The sequence below is a fragment of the Culex quinquefasciatus genome, chromosome 2 (genome assembly GCF_015732765.1).
Source record: "Culex quinquefasciatus strain JHB chromosome 2, VPISU_Cqui_1.0_pri_paternal, whole genome shotgun sequence".
NCBI lineage: Eukaryota > Metazoa > Arthropoda > Insecta > Diptera > Culicidae > Culex > Culex quinquefasciatus.
Genome location: NC_051862.1, coordinates 144458172 through 144479243, shown reverse-complemented (window position 1 = coordinate 144479243; position 21072 = coordinate 144458172). Strand labels below are relative to the sequence as shown.

At 37.3% G+C, this 21072-nt stretch overlaps 1 protein-coding gene across 1 annotated transcript in view; it reads right to left on the bottom strand.

Annotated features, from left to right (window-relative positions):
• LOC6044117 (follicle-stimulating hormone receptor) overlaps window positions 1-21072 on the bottom strand; it is a 322877-nt gene that overhangs the window by 144278 nt on the left and 157527 nt on the right. Inside the window, exon 3 of the mRNA XM_038251809.1 lies at window positions 17476-18236. Within this exon, the coding sequence (XP_038107737.1) occupies window positions 17476-17879 (404 nt within the window). The 5' untranslated portion in view covers window positions 17880-18236. The remainder of the gene's footprint in view (window positions 1-17475; window positions 18237-21072) is intronic.

The window sequence follows — 21072 nt, the reverse complement described above, 5'->3', positions numbered from 1 at the left end:
GATTTATTCAGTAATCAAAATCATAATACCGAATCTAAATGAAAATTTTACTTGAATTAATAGATTATTACATATTTGTTTTGTGAAAATATATCACGTGTCGGCTCAGATTTGGCTGGTACAACCAAAATTTTTGCAGGTGTGAGATTGTTAAGGGTATTATTGCATTTCTATGAATAAATATAATATTTCCTTAAACAGACATGAACCTTGAAATTGACCAGGAACATAGATACAAAACATAACATAAATTAGAAAATGTGCTACAAATTACTGCTGCATGCTTCAACAGTCATATTTTCATAAGTATAAATTAAATATATATTATTTTTAATGTTTTTATTGTTGAAAATGCATTTGAAAGTAGCAATAAAATTCGTGTGTTTTAACTGAGAATGTTGAAACCACCTTCACAAACATTTTTTTGGTTGAAACAAAAATAAAATATTAATTTTAACAAAAAATCAAACAGAAGCCTAGTTATACAAGTTTATTTGAGCAAAACTCAAGATACCTGTATAACGTTTTAAAACAGATAAGACTTCTATAACATTGCTGACATTTCATACAAAAAAAAAAACACTTTCAAATTCATGAAGAGTATTTTCCCTGAAACTCTACGTAGTAATTTGTAGTTCAATTTCGAGTAAATAACATTTTTTGGTATCCATGCAACTGATTTATGTTTGGTTAAGGAAATATGATATTTATTCATAAAAATCTAATTACCTTTAACAATATCAAACCTTAAAAAATTTCGGTTTTTTTTTCAGCTAAATACAAGCTAAATCAAAGCCAACGGCTGAGATTTGTACACAAAAATTATGTAATAATATATGAAATCTTGTATACGTATATTTTAATACGGGTTTCTGATTTTAATTTCTAAATAAATCCCGCATATTCAAAAACTCAGTTAAACTTAATTTTTAAAATGTTTAACGATTTGCAACCTATTACTCAGTTGTTCTTTGTCTTATTTTGCGCATTTTGATGAGTAATTGACACATGAAACACATCATTTGACAAGTTTCCTAAACTGTTATTAAAAAGTTTCCAATAAATGATGAAGGAATTCAAAACAAAAAACTTAAAATAAAGATATCTTAGAAATTTCTCGATGAAACATTTCGCTCTTAGAATCATTGTAAAGCTGAGCCAATTTCCTATAAGACACATTTGAAATTAGCGATGACTATTTTTTCTCCTTAAGGTTGTCCCGAAAACACACCGTGTTTGATATGGAAACGTCAACTTACCGTAGATTTTGAAATTTTCCAAACCATACGTCAAGTTTCTAATTTTATTCCTTTTCATTGTAGAAGATCAGATTCATTTCCATTGATTCAAACTCCTAAGCTAAGTGAAATTTTCTAAGTTAAGTGATTGTAGATAGGCAATTAGTCGCATTTGCAGACCTAGAAAAATTGCGTAGTCTGATCGAAACAACATTTCATATGAAGAGTGTCAATAATGGCCTATCTACAATCACTTAACTTAGAAAATTTCACTTAGCTTAGAAGTTTGAATCAATGGAAATGAATCAGATCTTCTACAATGAAAAGGAATAAAATTAGAAACTTGACGTATGGTTTGGAAAATTTCAAAATCTACGGTAAGTTGACGTTTCCATATCAAAGGTAAACAAACAACTGCATAGCAACGTATATCAGCCCAGCAAATTTTCTAAGTTGATTGTGGATGACGGCCGTAAGTTGTGTACATTTTCTAAGTTTTACTTTACTTAACTATTCTAAGCTAAGTGATTGTAGATAGGCCATAAAGCATCAAATTTCTCTGTGAATTATGATTTCTAATTATTACCCAATCATATAATATCGTCACTATCATGCTAACTTGTCGCACGTGCGTTTTGGGACAAATTGAGTTAAGAACGCCATGTTGTGCAGTTCACAATGCCTAACAGAACCCCAAAATTCGATTTCATTAAAAAAAGTCTGTGTATTTTTGTCATTGTTTATATGGAACAATTTCAAACTTGTCTATCTTGACACATCCTGAAAATGGATGTAAGTGCGACAAAGAGCAAAGAGATTTCAGGTCAGAACGCGTTTGACACAAATACCAGAGCTCGACTACCGTAAACATTTGTAATTATTACTAGAGTCCTTCAACCAAATTTAACAAAACTTCAACTTTAGAATGCGTATTTCTCGGAACGTCAAAATGCAATGTGCGACACTTTTTCATTTGACACTTTTTGTACCCCGCTGGTTTGACAAAGTCAAACTTAAATGTGACGAAATATCACTTTTTACACGGCGCTCACAGACACAAACTTTAGGTACTGTGTGTGAGCTCCGTGTGAAGAGGGTGTCATACTAAAAAGTGATCCTGTTTATTTGACAACAATTGTGTTTGAATATTATACGAACGAAGTTGACTTTATAGCTGTCGGCCACCATTGCTAGTATCAACCACTAGTGTCTTCCTTTTATCTACAAGGACTTCGCCGCCCTGGGCTCCTAAGTGTATGAATGTATGGCACGGAGCGACGGCGCCGAATACCCATATTTACACAAAGAATTTTAGAGCGCCCGCCGCGGGATTCGAACCGGCGACCTCTGGATTGTGCGTCCTGTGCGCGGTCCGATTGATCCACACGGGCGGGGAATATTATGCTTTTGTATAAAATGCCAAAAATGTTATCTCTGCAAAGAAACATTTCGAAATTGCAAAATATAGTCTAACATTTAAAAATTTCAGCATCATGAGCTTTTCTGCCCACCATTGAAAAAACGGCTAATATCCACTTTTGGCAAAAAAGAGATATTAGCACCAGGTGGTAGAGGATGTTCCAACCACGGTTCCAACGCATCTTCTGGAACTTGAATTTCACTGAAATAGTGTTTAGACTTGGCTGCCGATGCGAAAAACAAAACGGCTAATATGCCACTCTTATGGGAAATAGCCTTGACAGAGATTTTGTGACAAACACTAAAACGCGTTTTAATTGGAATACTTGATTTGGCATAATAGCCGAATTTTCAATTATGGGCAGTTTTTTGGGCAATTAAAAATCAATTACACAATAAGATTGATTCACATTTTCCTAGGATTAATCATCTAGTTTAGAGGTGGGCAAAAAAAGAGCGAGCCGCTTAAAGAGCCGGATCATCAAAAAGAGCGAACGAACCATGGCTCACAAAAAAAGAACCGCGGTTTTTTTAAACTCAGGTCTTTTGAAAGAATCGTTCCAAGATGGAATAATTTTTAAACGTGTTATAAATATAATGCAATGAATTTGCAACAAATTTATTTTTGTGAATTGAAAATACAATTTCAAATTTTTCAATGCTGATAAAAAAAAATAATCTCAACATTGTCCCTTGGTGTACTTTTTCAAGTACTTTAAGAAAAAAATCGGCAGGTTAAAAAGGTGTCCTAAGCAACTCTCACATCAATTGAAAGACTCATTGATGTCAATATGTCAATATTTGAAAACCACTTAATAGTTTTTAAGCTTTTATTTTTAGTTTTCAACTTTTTTTTATTCCAAAAGTAAATGATTTTCAAAACGAAAATTTTCATTGTACTGTTCATACATTAAAGTATTACTCGAATACAAATTTGAGCATTTCAAATTGCTTAACTTGTAAATTATTACGAAACTTAGAGATTTTGCCTCTTGACCGAATAAACTTCAGCGTTGTAGACTTTATCGAACAAACCAGAATGTAGAAAAGAGTTAACAGAATGTTTTCTCTAATAAAAATATCAGCATTAGTCCAATTTCGGCAGAAATAAACGCAATTTTAAAATTAATATCAATTACTCCAAAGTCCTAGATTTTAATTTGGATGCCATTCAATTATTCGAACGTTTAGGTTCGAGTAGAAATGTTGACATAGAGACCGCCAAGTACTACGGCGTTCAAGGGCATCTTCTCGTTTTGAGTTGATTTGTTTCATATAATTTATGTATTTCTAATGTGCAATAGGTTTAAAAATCACAACATTCTTTAAAAATATCCTTTTCACCCATATTTTGAAAAAGAGCGAAAGAGCCATTCAAAAGAGCGGCTCTTTTTAATGAGCGAATGAAAATGAGCGTCTCCTAAAAAAGAGCGGTTTTGCCCACCTCTAATCTAGTTTGAATAGCTATTCAGTCAGACTCTACTCAGTTTTTTAATCCACTGACAAATTATATTAATCTGCCAATGAATTACTACCGTGCCATCACTTATCCCACAGAAACCGCAGATAAACTCTCTACCACCGTATCGAGTGTCTTCATGAAGACCCCGCATCGAATCTGTAAGGAAGCAGCTTAAGAACGAAATTTATTGAACCTACTTTTTCTGTGATTATGGTAGAAGCGCACCGTTAAGCTACCTTTTCCCACAGCCAGAGCTGAGAAGAGTGCTTACTTGCGGGGAGGTATTAATTAAAGTGTCGGTATTATGCAGATGACATGGCAGCACTGTCGAACTGAAAACGATCGGTTTAATTAGTGTGGTCGATAACGATTGGCAGCTTGGCTGGGGGGAAAAATCGAATCGATACTGCCAATAGATTGTGGGTTATTCTGTTTTTCATTTAGTGGAGAAAAATCACTGTTGATTGCTGCTGGAATTTGCGATGATAAAATGTTTAACTTTATTGGCAATTAAAACATGCCATTGCAGGCTAATTAAACCCAGCATTTTTAATGCCCAGTATGATTCTGATTAACCTTCCTGCCACTAAAAAGAGCACAGTTCCTTTCTCTGATGGAAGGCCGGTAACGATGGGCGCACAATCGTCCTCCAAAAAAGCACATAATTCACTGGATTTTTCTCCCCAGTTCCAACTTCCGTCGCCCAACGTTTAGAACTGCAACTTTCAGGAAGCCAGCGTAGGATCGGATAGTGTGTTTAATCTAAAGCGAAAATTATTACCCTCACACATAATTCTCAGCAAAAAAAATAGAGGAAAAGTCATACTCTACCACGGAAATGCTCCCGGTGGAGGCGATATGGAAGCAGTGCTGCCAGCATCACGCTGAAAGACATTTCCGGGCGATGATTACCACGTGGCGCGCGCGCTCTGCTGCGGTGATTATGATTATGAGCGAGTATTATGGCGGTGGAACAGATGTCATGGTGATTGCATAACTTTGGGAGAATAAGTGTTTTTTCATTGTTCTTAGATGTTTGTAACAAACTAAAAAGCAATAAATATGGTGGTTTTTAGTTTAATTTCAAATATAAGTTCAAAGTTTTTTTAACATTACATGAAATTTCACCATAAATCATTTAAGAAGAAATTTAAACATCACTCGGAATGCTCTGTATTTAATAAAATTTTACCAATTATTGCACCAAAACGAATCAGCGTATGCCGGTTGTACCATTGTTGAAGGTCTTTAAAAAATGTTTGATCTTAACAAAATTTGTCTTAAAACTTATATTATTTTGTGAAGCGATTATTGACTTCCACTTGACTTGTTTATCATTAATTAATGATAATTTTTCATAACATTGCAAGGAAAACTCTATAATTATAAATTTTAATAATTTCAGGATTTTCGAATCGTTTACGCATTGATATTTTTTTATAATTCATGGGACAAAACCTGCAACTCAAGCTACAATTTAAAAAAATCATTACTTACACTTATATACAGGGTTGCCAGGTTGCCAGATAGGGGAAATATACCATTTCAAATAAAACACATATCTTCGCCATATGGAGAGTTTGATGCTCGATTAAAGCTCCAAAAATACTATTTAGGTCATAATCTTACCAACAACAGCACCGCCTCGAGTAAGCACGCAAATGTATGCCACTTACTGGCCAAAAAGATCAAATTTAATGCACTTTTGATCATAATTTCTATTTTGCGAGACCTTTTCTCATCATTTTGGTGGCACACACATCCACACGCAAGATCCGAGGTTAACTGACGATTTCAAAGCGCTTAAGATATAAAATTGCTTCCAACTACCGGCAACATGTTCCTTTGCACATTCTTTAGCTACTCACTTGAAAAATATTCCCGAAACATGTAAATATTTAGCAAGCGCCATCCAAAAAACAAACGCGCTAAGTCTATTGACGTTTCAATTCTGACTACCCATTCCAATCGAAGGCTGAAGAAAACCGAGCGAAAAGCGAAGGCAAATAAAGAACAATTTTTTTTTTTTAATTTATATTTATTCAATTTTTTTTTCCATGTACATTCATTCAGTTAAAATATTATTGAGTGTCCAATCACAAACGATGACTTTTCACCTCAATTTTAAATACTAGCAACTTTCATTTATTCATGAAATATTGTAGCTTTCGCTATTCAGTGATTTCAAATGTAGGAGGTCCTACATGTACAAAAGGGAAAAGGGATACCTTAAAACTAACTTATAAACTATATAAAGAGCGGATCAATGCAGCTGAAGACTGCAATGATTTTTGTCGAAATGCATCAATTATCTTATTGGACATAACATCCAAAGTGTCAACTTCGGCTAATTGATGAAGTTCACTGGTGCTGAACCAGGGAGGAAGTTTCAGAATCATTTTCAGAATTTTGTTCTGAATCCTCTGAAGTTTTTTCTTCCTGGTTAAGCAACAGCTTGTCCAGATCAGCACAGCATAAAGCATGGCAGGTCTGAAAATTTGTTTATAAATTAACAGTTTATTCTTGAGACAAAGTCTAGAATTCCTGTTTATTAGTGGATACAAACATTTAATATATTTGTTACATTTAACCTGGATACTTTCAATGTGATCCTTGTAAGTAAGGTTTTTGTCAAAACCAAGTCCAAGATATTTCACTTGATCCTCCCACTTTAAATTTACCTCATTCATCTTTATAATGTGATGACTTTTTGGTTTAAGAAAATCAGCCCTTGGTTTGTGAGGGAAAATAATAAGTTGAGTTTTTTGCAGCATTTGGAGTAATTTTCCATTCTTTCAAATAAGAATTGAAAATATCCAAGCTTTTTTGTAATCTTCTTGTGATGACACGAAGGCTTCTGCCTTTGGCGGAGATGCTTGTGTCATCAGCAAAAAGTGATTTCTGACATCCTGGGGGGCAAATCAGGCAAGTCAGAAGTAAAAATATTGTATAAAATTGGACCCAAAATGCTTCCTTGAGGGACGCCAGCACGTACAGGTAGTTGATCAGATTTGCTATTCTGATAACATACCTGCAGAGTACGATCCGTCAAATAATTTTGAATAATTTTCACGATATAAATCGGAAAATTAAACCTTTTCAATTTCGCAATCAAACCTTTATGCCAAACACTGTCAAATGCTTTTTCTATGTCTAGAAGAGCAGCGCCAGTAGAATAGCCCTCAGATTTGTTGCTTCGAATTAAATTTGAAACTCTCAACAACTGATGAGTAGTTGAATGCCCAAGGCGAAATCCAAACTGCTCATCAGCGAAAATTGAATTTTCATTAATGTGCGTCATCATTCTATTAAGAATTATTCTTTCGAATAATTTACTAATAGATGAAAGCAAACTAATGGGCCGATAGCTTGAGGCTTCAGCAGGATTTTTATCCGGTTTCAAAATCGGAATTACTTTGGCATTTTTCCAACTACTGGGAAAATATGCCAAATCAAAACATTTGTTGAAAATTTTGACCAAGCAACTTAAAGTTGCTTCTGGTAATTTTTAATTAAAATGTAAAAAATGCCATCCTCACCAGGGGCTTTCATATTTTTAAATTTTTTGATAATAGATTTTATTTCATTCAGATCCGTATTAAAAACTTCATCTGATGAAAATTCTTGTTCAACAATATTCTGAAATTCTATTGAAATTTGATTTTCAATAGGACTCAAAACATTCAAGTTGAAATTATGAGCACTCTCAAACTGCTGAGCAAGTTTTTGAGCTTTTTCCCCATTAGTTAATAGAATATTATCACCATCTTTTAAAGAAGGGATTGGTTTTTGAGGTTTCTTAAGAACCTTTGAAAGTTTCCAAAAAGGTTTGGAATAAGGTTTAATTTGTTCGACATCTCTTGCGAACTTTTCATTTCGCAGGAGAGTGAATCTGTGGTCAATAACCTTTTGCAAATCTTTTGAATTCGCTTCAGTGCAGGATCACGAGAACGTTGATACTGTCTTCGGCGAACATTTTCAGACGAATCAGAAGCTGAAGATCGTCATCAATAATGGGAGAATCAAATTTGACTTGGACTTTAGGAATAGCAATATTCCTAGCATCCAAAATTGCATTAGTTAAAGATTCCAAGGCTGAATCAATATCAGCTTTGGTTTCTAAAACAAAATCATGATTTAAATTATTCTCAATATGATGCTGATACCTGTCCCAATTAGCTTTGTGGTAATTAAACACAGAACTATTGGGTCTGGTAACTGCTTCATGAGAAAGTGAAAAAGTTACTGGAAGATGATCAGAATCAAAATCAGCATGAGTCACTAAAGGACCACAATACTGACTTTGATTTGTCAAAACCAAATCAATTGTTGATGGATTTCTAACAGAAGAGAAGCAAGTTGGCCCATTCGGGTATAAAACCGAATAAAGACCAGAAGTGCAATCTCTGAACAGAATTTTACCATTGGAATTTACTTTTGAATTATTCCAAGATTGGTGTTTGGCATTAAAATCACCGATGATCAAAAATCGAGATCTATGCCGAGTAAGTTTATTCAAATCCCCTTTGAAATAATTTTTATTTTCCCCAGTGCATTGGAATGGCAAATATGCAGCTGCAATCATAATTTTCCCAAAAGAAGTTTCAAGTTCAATGCCCAAACTTTCAATAACTTTTAACTTAAAGTCACGTAACGTGCTATAAGTCATACTACGGTGGATAACTATTGCAACTCCACCGCCATTTCGATTCATTCGGTTATTAGTTATAACTTTATAATCTGGATCACTTTTCAAATAAGTGCCAGTTTTTAAAAATGTTTCGGTTATAACAGCAACATGCACGTTATGAACTCGTAAAAGTTGAAAAATTCATTTTCTTTCGCTTTTAAAGAGCGAGCATTAAAATTCATAATATTGATGGAATTACTTAGATCCATGATTAAACTTCAGGGTAAGAACAACATCATTCGCAAATTTTAATCCAATCTGGATTGCTTCCATCATGGATGTAGCATTACTCATTGTTTGAATCAAACCAAACAGTGAGTTTTGCAAAAAGTCATTTTTCAAACGTAACATCGCCGAGATCAGAAGATCCCAAAGCGTTGCCAGCAGAAAAATTTTCAAATGAAATTTGAGGTACCTGGCCAATTTCAGGAAGAATTGCAGAGGATTTGAAATTTTGGATGTACCTGAAACAGCGGCAGCATAGGAAATACCGTTGCCTGTTTCAATGGTAGAAGTATTTTTCTAGCTCTCATTAGAGGGAGATAGCAAAACGTTTGGTTTAAAGTTTCAGGTACAACCTGACTTTGAGAAAATTTCGGTTTGGATTTCGGCTGATGCTTAGCACGAGAATCCAAAACCTTTTTCTGATGGGGCAATCCCAAAATTTGATTTGTGATTTCCACCACAATTTGCACATTTAAATTGGGTGACTTCTTTCACGGGACAATTGTCCTTGTCGTGAGAAGAATCCCCGCAAACCATGCATTTTGGAACCATGGCGCAATGATCAGTACCGTGACCGAATGCCTGGCAACGCCGGCACTGGGTCAGATTCTGGCCATTACCGCCATGTTTCTTAAAATGCTCCCACTTTACCCGTACATGGAACAAAAACTGAACTTTGTCCAAAAGTTTCAAATTGTTGATTTCATTTCTGTTGAAATGAATCAGATAAAATTGTGAAGTCAAACCAAAGCGAGAAATATTCCCGTTTGATTTTTTCTTCATCGGTATTACTTGGGATGGGGCAAAGCCAAGCAACACCTTAAGTTCGTTTTTGATCTCATCCACCGACAAGTCGTTGGAGAGACCTTTCAAGACCGCCTTGAATGGCCGAGCATTCTTGGTCTCATACGTGTAGAAATTGTGTTTGTGGTTTTTCAAATAACCAACAAAAGTTTGGTGATCTTGTAAAGATTCCGTCAACAAGCGACATTCTCCTCTTCGACCAAGCTGGAACGAAACTTTCAAATTGCAAGTTTCCTTGCAATTCTTCAGTTGCGTTCGAAAGCTGGCCAAATCGGAGACGGAAGTCACAACAATTGGCGGAGCCTTTACTCGTTTCTCGACGGCAGAAGGCTCAGTACGAGGAGAAGGTTCCTTGTCATCAGTTTCGGATAAAACACCGAAACTGTTTGTCAATGGAATTGGAGGATTGACCTCACATTCAGAATCAGAATCAGACCTCAGAAGAGGCTGTTTTCTTTTTCTGTTTCCGTTAGCCGGTTTAGCGTTCAAACGCTTCACCGACGTAACGACCAAATCTTCAGAAGATTTGCGTTTACCTTTGTTTTGACGCATTTTGCAAGCAAAGTTCTCTTAAAAGATGGCTTCGTTTGTAAAATACAACAAAATTTCAGGCGGGGTTAGTCTTGAAAAGACTGTTTAGAATTTTGGAAAATAACTCAGGTAGTCTTTAAAAAGACTGTGAATTTTGTTTTGAAATAACTCTGAGCTTAGGTAGTAAAAAATACCGCAGCTCTAGTGTCCGTTCACCACGAAGGTTCGCAAAACACTGGCAAATAAAGAACAAAGGGTGGCCACCAACACCACCAACATGCTGGTGCAGCGCCTGTTGGAGTGAGCAAGTGCTGCCAGAAAACTTTCGCTATAAATGCTACTTTTCGAGAGTATTCGCTTAAATGTTCATCAATTTTGGCAGTACTAAACAGATCCAAAAGAGCGCTGGAAGAAAAAAAGAACTCAGCTGAAAATAGAAAAATGGGCGTGGCCCAATGAACTCGACTGATTAGAATGCATTTTTGAAATATTTTTTTTTAAATGCTTGTAAAAGGAATAGCATAACTTTTAATAAAAGTGAAAATAAACAGAAATGTTCACAAAAAGATGCTCTACTCGTTGGTGTATTTGGTTTTAGTGAATTTCAAGGAACAATCCAGATTATACAGCATCATTCAAACACGACCGCTTATTAGGCTTAAAATGGGCATATTCCCCCTAAACCCGAGAATGCCAGATTTTTCAAGTGTTAGCCACAATAAAGATTCATCCTTTTTGTGTTAGATTTTGCCAGAAAATTAAGTTTATGCCTATTTTCAACAACTTTTTGAACGAATTTAATTGAAAATAATAAAATAAATAGATTGTATTTTTTCTTAAAAACAACGTAAATTAACCCTTTCTGAGGTCATACAAACAGTTGTCCACCTGAATTCTACAAAACTTTTGAATTATTTCATATCTTCCGTACCCTTCACCATTAAGAATTGTTTGATTTTCGTCTGCAAGATTTTTTTCAGATTTTGATCGATCTTTGCCAAATTTTCAACATGATAACTCTGCTTATACACAACAATTTTATTGATTCTTTGTATAAACAAGTTTTATCTCAGCAACTAAATGACCAATCCAATGTTTGAAAATGTTTATATCAAATTTGCTCAGACCATTATCAAATATTTGCAGAGATAAGCACTTAGTTGCACTTTCCAAATCAAGTAGGGTCTTTTTTTTAATGTGTTCTAGCATTGACCAACATATGAGACCGATCTAACGTCTACAGCCAGAGTTATTCAACTGTCTCATTGTAGATGCACTTGTCAGGAACAATAGAACAGGTGGGGAACAATGAGATACTCTACGAAAATCAATCCTTTTCTAGTAAAAAATCATGTTTTTGTACTGTTCCATTGCAGGTGACTTGCTTTGAACATTTAAAAGCAATTTTGCCTACTTGAAACTTTAATTAACAAAATTTATACTAAAAAGTGTTAAAATGTTGAAAAAAATCATGTATATATAAAAAATAACTTTATATTTTTGGTTAAATGAAGTTAAAACTCAATAAATATGCCAAAAATTATTTTAAATTCATGTTTTGAAGGATTTCCCAAGATTTTGAAAAGTTTAATGAAAAAAAAATCAATGTGTCTCATTGTTACCCATGAGCTGAAAAGAGTGGGGAACAATGAGACAGCCCTGGATTCACGCCCTATGAAATGACGAAAGAAATTTGGAGTTGTGATAGTTTTTGTGTTATTGGCAGCCTACGAGCGAAAAAATATTTTTTGTCCATAATTTACTTCTACACCACAGAATCAAACATTTATGAATAACTTTGCGAGGGAGCGTCAAAAAAGATAGCCACTATTATGGCAGACGTGTATCCAGTAGACACACCTTTTCCCCAAATATGAGCATTATTGGTTGAAACTACGATTTGTGAGAGCCATTTTATCATTGTTCCCCATATCTCATTGATGAATACTCTACCCTAACGGGAAATGGCAACGTTTTTTTAGAATTACTATTGATGAAAAATACAATTTTCAGAATTAAGACGACGCCATCAAATCGGTTGTCCAATTATAGAAAAAAAAAGTTCCTTTGTCATCAAATATTTCAATATCTTTACGGTTTCGTAAAAAATCAGAAAAAAAAAAACAAAAATATAACAAAGTGGACCTCGGAGTTGTGATCAAGGACTAAAATTACTCCGAAGAGCAAAGTTTTATGAAAATCAAAGAGAACTCGTGGCAAGTGCTGTGTGAGTTGGATAAGAATGATCCCTGTTTTAAGTAAAAAACAAGTTAGAGGATTTTTTTAGATTAACTGGATTACACCAAGCAACAAAAAAGGTTTGTGCTTCAGGACGACTCATGTTGCAGCATGGGGTTTATGTTCTCTAGAATAACCTTCTTTTGGATGTTTTCAAAATAGTTTGATTCTGATTATTAAATCCCAAAACTGGCTACAGGTATCAGAAAAGTCCAAAATTCCGTTTAACAGTGGACTCAGTTGTCTGCCAACAATCAAACGATCCATCAAAGGTCATAACATCGAAATGAACGCCCTATTATGCCCCATAAATGCCACGAACAAGTAGGTTCATTCAACATGGCGGTGATCTCTCTAGCCTGTAAATCAATTCGTCCAACCTTTTATTCCGGCCCAACAATTCCGATTGACTTTGGTCACTCTCCCCCAAGTGCATCACCGTTTGACCTCTTCTGGGCTGACAGATTGGCTCACAGTCGGTTCGATTGTGTTTATATGGTTTTCGTAGGGTCAGACATGATTAATTCGTTCCCGCCGCCGAACCGCGCACAATAGAACGTCCGAGTCCTTTGTTCAGGGCATGGTGGCTTGGGGCAATCGCCACTTCAGTGACTCGAAGACACCGCCGACTTCATCAGTAGCAGCTGACGACCTCAGACGGCGACGACGAAATGGTATTGATTCCGGCTTTTATGGTTAATAACCGCTTATTTATGGCACCCATCTGGTGTGTGTCACTTACAGAACACCTTTTGGGTTGAAATACTCCGTGTGGTACACGGATTCGCAGACAATGGCCCTACACGAGACTTTAGAGCAGTTCTCTGTGGAAAAATACATAAATTTGTATTGCACTTCTTAGAAAATTAGTCAAAAAACATGCTGAAACGCTTAAACTTGATGAATTCTTGATAAATGCTTGCGAGCTCGTTCAAGGGAAATTTCACTAATTTATAAAGAAAATCTCACCAAGGATTAAATCCTTGCAACAACTCGCCCTAAAAAAACAGTGACCACCGTCTTTGTGATTCACTTGTTGCTCGTGGTGATTGCCCTGAGAGGTCATCGCGCAAGATATGAGTAAGTGCCCCTTCGACCATCCGGAGTTGCCATTTATGGCAAATATGGCCGCCGCTGACAGACGACGCGTCGTTGGCAACCATTGTGGGCCACTCTGGGACCTGCGTGGGTGGTTATTTTTTATGACGATTTTTGCCTTTTGGGAAAGTGCGACGAATTACTGCGTCTGGAGTCTGGAGGTTGAATTATGGGTATGAACGTCCCCGACGTTGACGTGACATACGGGTTTGCGTACGAGAATTGAAAGTAATGGCCAGTTTTAACGTCACGAGCAAAAAAGGATAATTAAAAACCGTTGTTTCATTGATTCAGAGTGAAAAGCTGTCCATTTAGCATCTTTTCAGCTCGTTCAGAAGGTGCCATATTGCAGTTGCACTTCTCCTCACAAATGCAAATCGAATTCAAAGGACTTCCTTAATCCAAAAATAACCTAATCACAGAGTCACTTGTCCACAAAAGTCGGAAGTCCACACCGAAGAAATCACTTTCCATGGTAACTCGGTTCTGCTACTTTGCCAACCCCTTTGGAGAAGAGAGTAGTTACTGCATGCTCACGTTTGAAGGGGAAAATAGGTTAATTTCCTTCTGACGACATTCGACCAACCAACGACGACGACATACTTGCATTCAGTTGGGGACTGAAACTGCGATGTACCGACCGGAGTGGTCTACTTTCTTCCCAAGGGGGAGCAAGACACTTGCAGAAGGGGTGGAGGCTCTGTTTATGGAATAAAAATATCAGTTAATTTTCATCTCAAAATGTATACATTAAGACAAACAATCAATTTTGTGGCACCGTTAAGTCAAAAAAGGATAATACTACCTTAATTCATGAGAAATAAGTTATATAATACACATGAAAAGATGAAAATTTACACACATTTAGAGTTTTACATATTTTGCAACATTCCCAGATGTGAAACAATGATTTTTTTTGCTCGTACGAAATGATTTTTTATTTATTACATCATCACATCACAATATAAATATCAGGGGTGAAAATTTGTTTTCAAATACTTTTAAAGAAAAAAATATTCAAAAAAAAATGGGTAATTCTCCACCAATTCACGTGAAATCGGAAAATGTTGCCGCACACTTCATCGATTTTCATGAAACTTTGCTCTTATGGGTAATTTTGGTCCATGATCACAAATCAAAGGCCTATTTTTCGGTATCTCGTGACGGTGGGGCAGTACGGCCCCTTTAATTTTTCTGGATTTTTACTAAGAAACGTTTTCAGTGATTTGTAGCTCGAAACCGTGAAGAGATAGAAATACGTATTTTTAATCTAAATATTAAATAATCAGTTTTAAAATCACTGCAATTTTCAGTTACTCAACTGTAAAAAAATGTGAGATATGACATTATAAGGGAAATTTTATGTACATTTCGAGTCAGAAATAGCCCAGAAGGGTCGTTTTTTTCATCTAGATTTTTTTTTCATTTTAAAATAACGTGTTTTATGTAGCTTTGCATGGTTATTTTGTAGAGTGTCACAATATTCTACAAAGATGTAGAACAAACGAAAACAAACATTTTGATATGTAAACATGCTGGGTTTGTATGTACTCTTCCAGGTTATCAGAGTTTTGCCATATTTTTTTTAAAAAAGGTGATGATTTTTACCATTTTTGCTTTTCGATTTTCCCCCCTAAAGCTCAATTGTGTGCTTTTTAATGTATTTTTTCGGAAAGTTCAGCTTATTTTTTATTGCTTATTTTGGAAAATAGTGTCTGATTCTAGCATGCATGAGTCACAAAAAACGTCCAAAAGGTCATTCTATTGCAAAATAAGCTTAACTTTTCGAAAAAAAATACTTTCAAAAGCACACGATTAAGTTCTAGGGGTTAGAAATTCGAAAATCTGGTTCAAAATGTTCAAACCCACCACTTTTTCAAAATAAAATAAATAAAATTCTGATAACTCATGAAGAATTTGTCGAATTTGTTGAAGTTTGATTATCCAAAAATAATTATGGAACTTTGAATAATTAAACCTTGACTTACAAAAATCGCATTATTTTTATTTTCTTGCTGTTAACATGTTCAGAAACAGACACACATGATAAAAAAAAAATTCAAATAGAAAATCTGCAAATTTCAAGTTAAAATCAAACTTCAAGTTGCCAAACCTCGAAAACGGCACAATTTATCAAAACTTCTGTAAAATACTTAGTAATTGCAAATTCAATTTTACATTAGAACTGCAATCAAGCAAAAAATGAGCAAAATTCAAAAAATAAAATAAAATACTGATATCACCATTACTTCTAAATTTGCTCCAATGCTTTGCATTCCTTAAAAAAGCTCAGAAAAAAATGTTTTCAATGGTTAAATATTGAAATAGTACAAAATGTCAAACCTGCCTCTATTTTTCCTCAAAATAAATATGTAGGGGAGAGTGGGGAGACTTGATCCCCGGGGACCCCTGTATCTCGTCAGCATGTGGGTAAAACAATTAGCTTAGTTCTAGAAAGTTGTGCGAAATTGAGTAAAACTCATTGTTTAAAACGAAGAAAAAAATTAAAAAATGTTTAGATTGAGTTACACACATTTTTCTAAAAAGTGCTGCAAAAAACATCCAAGAGATCTTTTTTCTTTGTTTTCATAAGTATAGAAAACACTCAAAAATTATTCAAAAAATATGTTTTATACATGAATTGATTGATAAACATATCAACTCCAAAACCCTTACGCATTTGACGTTAAATTTATCGTCATACTATTTTTACAATCAATTGTTTAAAAAAGTGCGTTTAGGGAGACTTGATCCCTGCATTTTTACAGTCACTGGAATCAGCCTCAAGATTAAAAAATTGGGGCGGATTTTCGTATATAGTTTCCTTTAGTATAGTTGTACATAACTTACTGCAGTTTGAACCATTTTTCAAAAGTTTTGTAAACAAAAATTAGCAGCTTTTGTAAACATGCCCAATTTTTGTCTAAAAAAGAAAATTCTAAGTTTTTAAATATTTTACATGCTAAACATGTTATATTTTGAACAAAAACATATATGTTTAATTTGAAACTGCTGTAACTGATAGAAAATTAAAAGTTTGGATGAATAAGAAACATTTTGCTTAAGATTTCTTCAAAATGTTGAAAAGGGGATCAAATTAACCCCAAAATTTTGAAAATGCCGGTTTAAAATATTTTTTTAAAACGCTCGGCATGATTCGAAGAGTTTATCTGATGAAATACCCTTATCAGCCAAACATAGTTGGATGTTTAAGCTTTCAATTCATGCAAAAAGTTCATAGTTTTGTGAGAATTTTACAGAGTTATGTGCGATACAAAAAAAAGGGGATCAAGTCTCCCCACTCTCTCCTACGGCTTGCATTGTAACCCCCTTCATTGAAACAAGATTTGAGAAACATGAACTTGAAAAAATAATTGCAGCTAACAAAATTTAGCAATAAATGTTTTAATTACTAAACTAACACGTCCCCAAAACCAAACCCTTCACCCTAGCCATCCACAAAAGGCAGTGCAGGAATAAGCACCCTTCTGGGTGCTACCACCGGATCGCTTCAATCACTGCTCAGCTGCTGCTACGACACCACCGCCGTTACCCCCAAAAGCTTGTCTTTCCTTAAAACACCCATGCACTGTGTCGACGCCAGCAAGTCTTTACGAGCTTTCGAGATACTCTCTTCCTCCGGTCGGTCGGAGAACGAAACGTGACCGTGTTCCAATCATCTGTCCCACAAAAGTGGAATTCGATCGGATTTTGTGGCTTTGTTTGATCGGGCGTTTTTCGTTTTTTCTTGGCAACAGTTTGGTACTTACAGTTTAACGAGTTCCGTGGGAAGGTTGACCGGGATCGCCTCCAGCCCGATGCCCCGGCAGGTCAGGGCCACCTCCTCGGACGAGCCGGCACACTGGCAACCGCGGACCTGCCAGGGCTTGCAGATCTCCTTGAGGGTGCGTCCGACGATGCCGTACTGCTGCAACGCCTTCTCGTACATGGCCTTGGCTTCCTTCTCCGGGTCGGACGACGGAATGAACAGGGTCTCCTTCAGCATCATCTTGGTCTGGCTGGTGGTCTGAAACGTAGGACTCACCAGGGCTCCCAGCGCTCCCTGCCGTTGCAGTGCTGTCCGGGCGCAACTTTGAAACAGCAGCAGCACCAGCAACACCAGCACCACGTGGCCCTTCATCGTCAGGTGGTTGGTGAACTGCTGGACTGCCATCTTCCCCTTCCCCGCACACAAACACACACTAAACCCTTTTCCTTCCTTTCTTCCTTAGAACAAAAACCCCAAACCCCGAAATCACTTGTTATAAATGTACACTAAACGGCACCACTGACCACGGCTGGCAGCACTTCTTCGGCTTCGACTACTGATGGGACGCGGCCATAAAACGCGGCGAAATTTTATTCTCATACTTCCTCCTCGCCGCGTCCCGCCGTCACCACCACAGATCTACGCCGACGACGACCCCCGGCGGGGGAGCTCCTTCTTGCGAGAGCGAGGTCCAACTGTGCGGCCGCGACGCGTGCGTGAGTCGTCTACCGCTGGCTGGCCGCTGGGTACGCGCTAAATGATCTGTAATTAAGAAAGACAACAAAATAAGCATGAGAATCGGGCGAAACAGAGCAGGGAAGAAATGTGTTGGCAACAGCTAATCGGAACGGTGATGCCCCGTGAATCGGTTGTTTGATTTTGGGGAATTCCTCAAACAATTATGGCGTAGATATCGAAATACCTTTTTTTAATTTTAGGTTTTATAAAATATATCACTTTTCGAAAAAAGTCCACCCGAAGCCGGAAAGGAATCGCCACATTATTTCTGATTTTAAACAATCAACCACCCGGAAAATTGTCCCAACACGCTCCCTCGACAAACGTGTTCAAAAATCTGTCCCAGGCTATCGCTTCCAGTAACGTGTCTCATTACCATCCAGATTGCGTTGCCCGAACGGTTGAGTAAAGCTGCAGATTAATTGGTTTGTCACATTTAATCAATCTCAAAAGTTGCGTAAACAGTAAACTTCGTTCCAGTCCGAACTCTGTTCACGTGTCTTTCATGCACTTTCTGTACCACAACCACTTCGTCCTGGCCGTACTATCTTGTCGCACGTCGAATTTGGGTTAAATTAAGTTAAGGACGCCATTTTCCTCAAAGTTCGATTTCAATGCTCCGTGCATTGTTGTCACCCTGCTAATCAAAGATGTTTCGATCTAATTGTGCTATCTTGACACACCCTGCAAATCTCTTCAAGTGCGACAGCTGGCCAAAGGGATTTTAGTCAGAACGCGTTTGACACACGTACATGCCCGACTACTGTAAACATTTTTTATTATATCTCGGGACTCCGGAAACCAAACTTTAGGACAATGCACAGAATTATCAGCCAAAAAAACGTGTTTGTTATTGTTCACACTGCGTGCTCAAATTTTTGTTTATCCATGGTCAAACAATAAAACGCGTTTTTCTTAGAACGTCAAAAAACTGACGTGCGACAAGATAGCACGATCACGTCGACTTCAGTTCCAATTCACCGGGAATGACTCTCTATTTTTGTGTCAATCTGCATTTAGAAACATCTGCGACGGTTGCGAAGATCTTCGCGCAACGTACGCCCGGACGATCACGCCGAGGCCGTTTCTTCCGCGTGACCAGATTGACAGATGCGCCGCCACCAACGTGCCTCGTGTGCGGGGATGGTAGCCGCGATGATGGAAGGCCTTTTACTTTGACGTTGGGATGACTCCGTCACCGATTTTGGTGTGAGCCGTTTCACCAAAAAGTCATTTTGCCGAAAAACGTTGGACCATTTCGTCGAAACAATACTTCACGACAAGGAGTTTTTCGAGTGCTTCGACGAAATGACCGTTCGACGAAACGACCCAAACCCTAACCGTGAAGGCCAACCTGTCCGTCCCGTGGACGTCTCGGCGGCAGCCAGGCCCATCATCCCGTTCTTCTCTGCTGAATGACGCCGGACAACCCACACGACTGACGGCGAACGCCTGACTTGTCGTGCGGTCGGAGATTGTTTTGAGCGCAAAATGTCAGCCGGTGACATGCGCAGGGAAATTGAGCAATTATGCTCACGTTTATCATTAGCATCGACAGGTCCCGGCGGTGGATCTTGTCCAAGGTAGACTCCGGTCCGTTTATTTTTTCTGCGATGAGTGATGGGCCATTTAAATTCATTTCAGGAGGTTTTCAATTTCGACCGAAACGACCCAATCCGCGGAAGCATTCATCGCAAAAGCTCAATGATTACCAGACACACGTCTTAAGCGACCCTATCATTTGGAGAATCGCACTCCAAAAATGGGCAAACCTCATCATTAACCGGAGACGGGGACCGAGATCGTCGCCACCTTTAAGCCGTCTGTAGCCCTCGGGGCAAAAAGGCAGGAACCCCCGAGGGGAGCCGGTCAATCAATCGACCTTACGTAATTGGGTCCGGATGTTGTCACACTTTGGAGTGTGGTTTGGGGTTGGGTCGTATGAGTGCGCTCACTTATTAATTGGTGGCGGATTGACCCTCCGTCAAAGCTCGTTAACTCTGCGAAAATCGTTTGAAAATGGATGATGGGTTGCTCACTGGTGGTCGACGTAACTAGATGATCGAACAAAAAGGACAGTTCTTAGTTTTGTTAAGGTGAAGCCGTTGATCATTTTCGATGAAAATTAATCATCACTATAAAATATTCTGTATTAAATTCAACTTAACGAATTTCAGCACCAAAAGGAATCAGCGTGTGCCGGTTGTTGCCTTCTTGAAGCCACTGAAAGAATTTTTGATCTAAATCAAATGTGCTTCAAAATTTATATAATTTTGTGGCACAGTCATTGACGTCCTAGTTGGCAATCATTGATTAATGACGATTTCCATAACTTTACAAGGAATGGGATAATCGTTACCAAAAGGAATCAGCATGTGTAGGGCACTATTCTAAACAACTTGTTGAAGGAATTTTGTCAAAATATTGAAAGCGACGCAAAAATTATATCTTTGAACGAAAAATCATGACAATGATGGAAGTCTTCACGTTAAAGATCTGGAGTTCTTATCAATTAGTGTTGAGAAGCTGTAGTCGGAGTTATCTAATAGTTACGTTACTTTTCAAGGACTCACCAGAACTGTGAAATACAGTTATAACTTCAAACCCAAAAATCGCTTCACAGTACCCATCAAAAATCCAATCAACTCCACCGTCGGCCACCTTCAAATGTGGAGCCTTTCACCCGCAGATACGCCGCCACATATCACCACTTTAGGTATTGAGTTTCAAATTGAATCTAACAACTGATACTTTGAACCGCACCAACAAGGTCACCACCATCAGGTAGAGAACCCCCCCCCCCTTACCCCCGCCCCCCTCTCATGACAGCTTCGGAGCCCAAGCTATTGGTGGGCCCTTT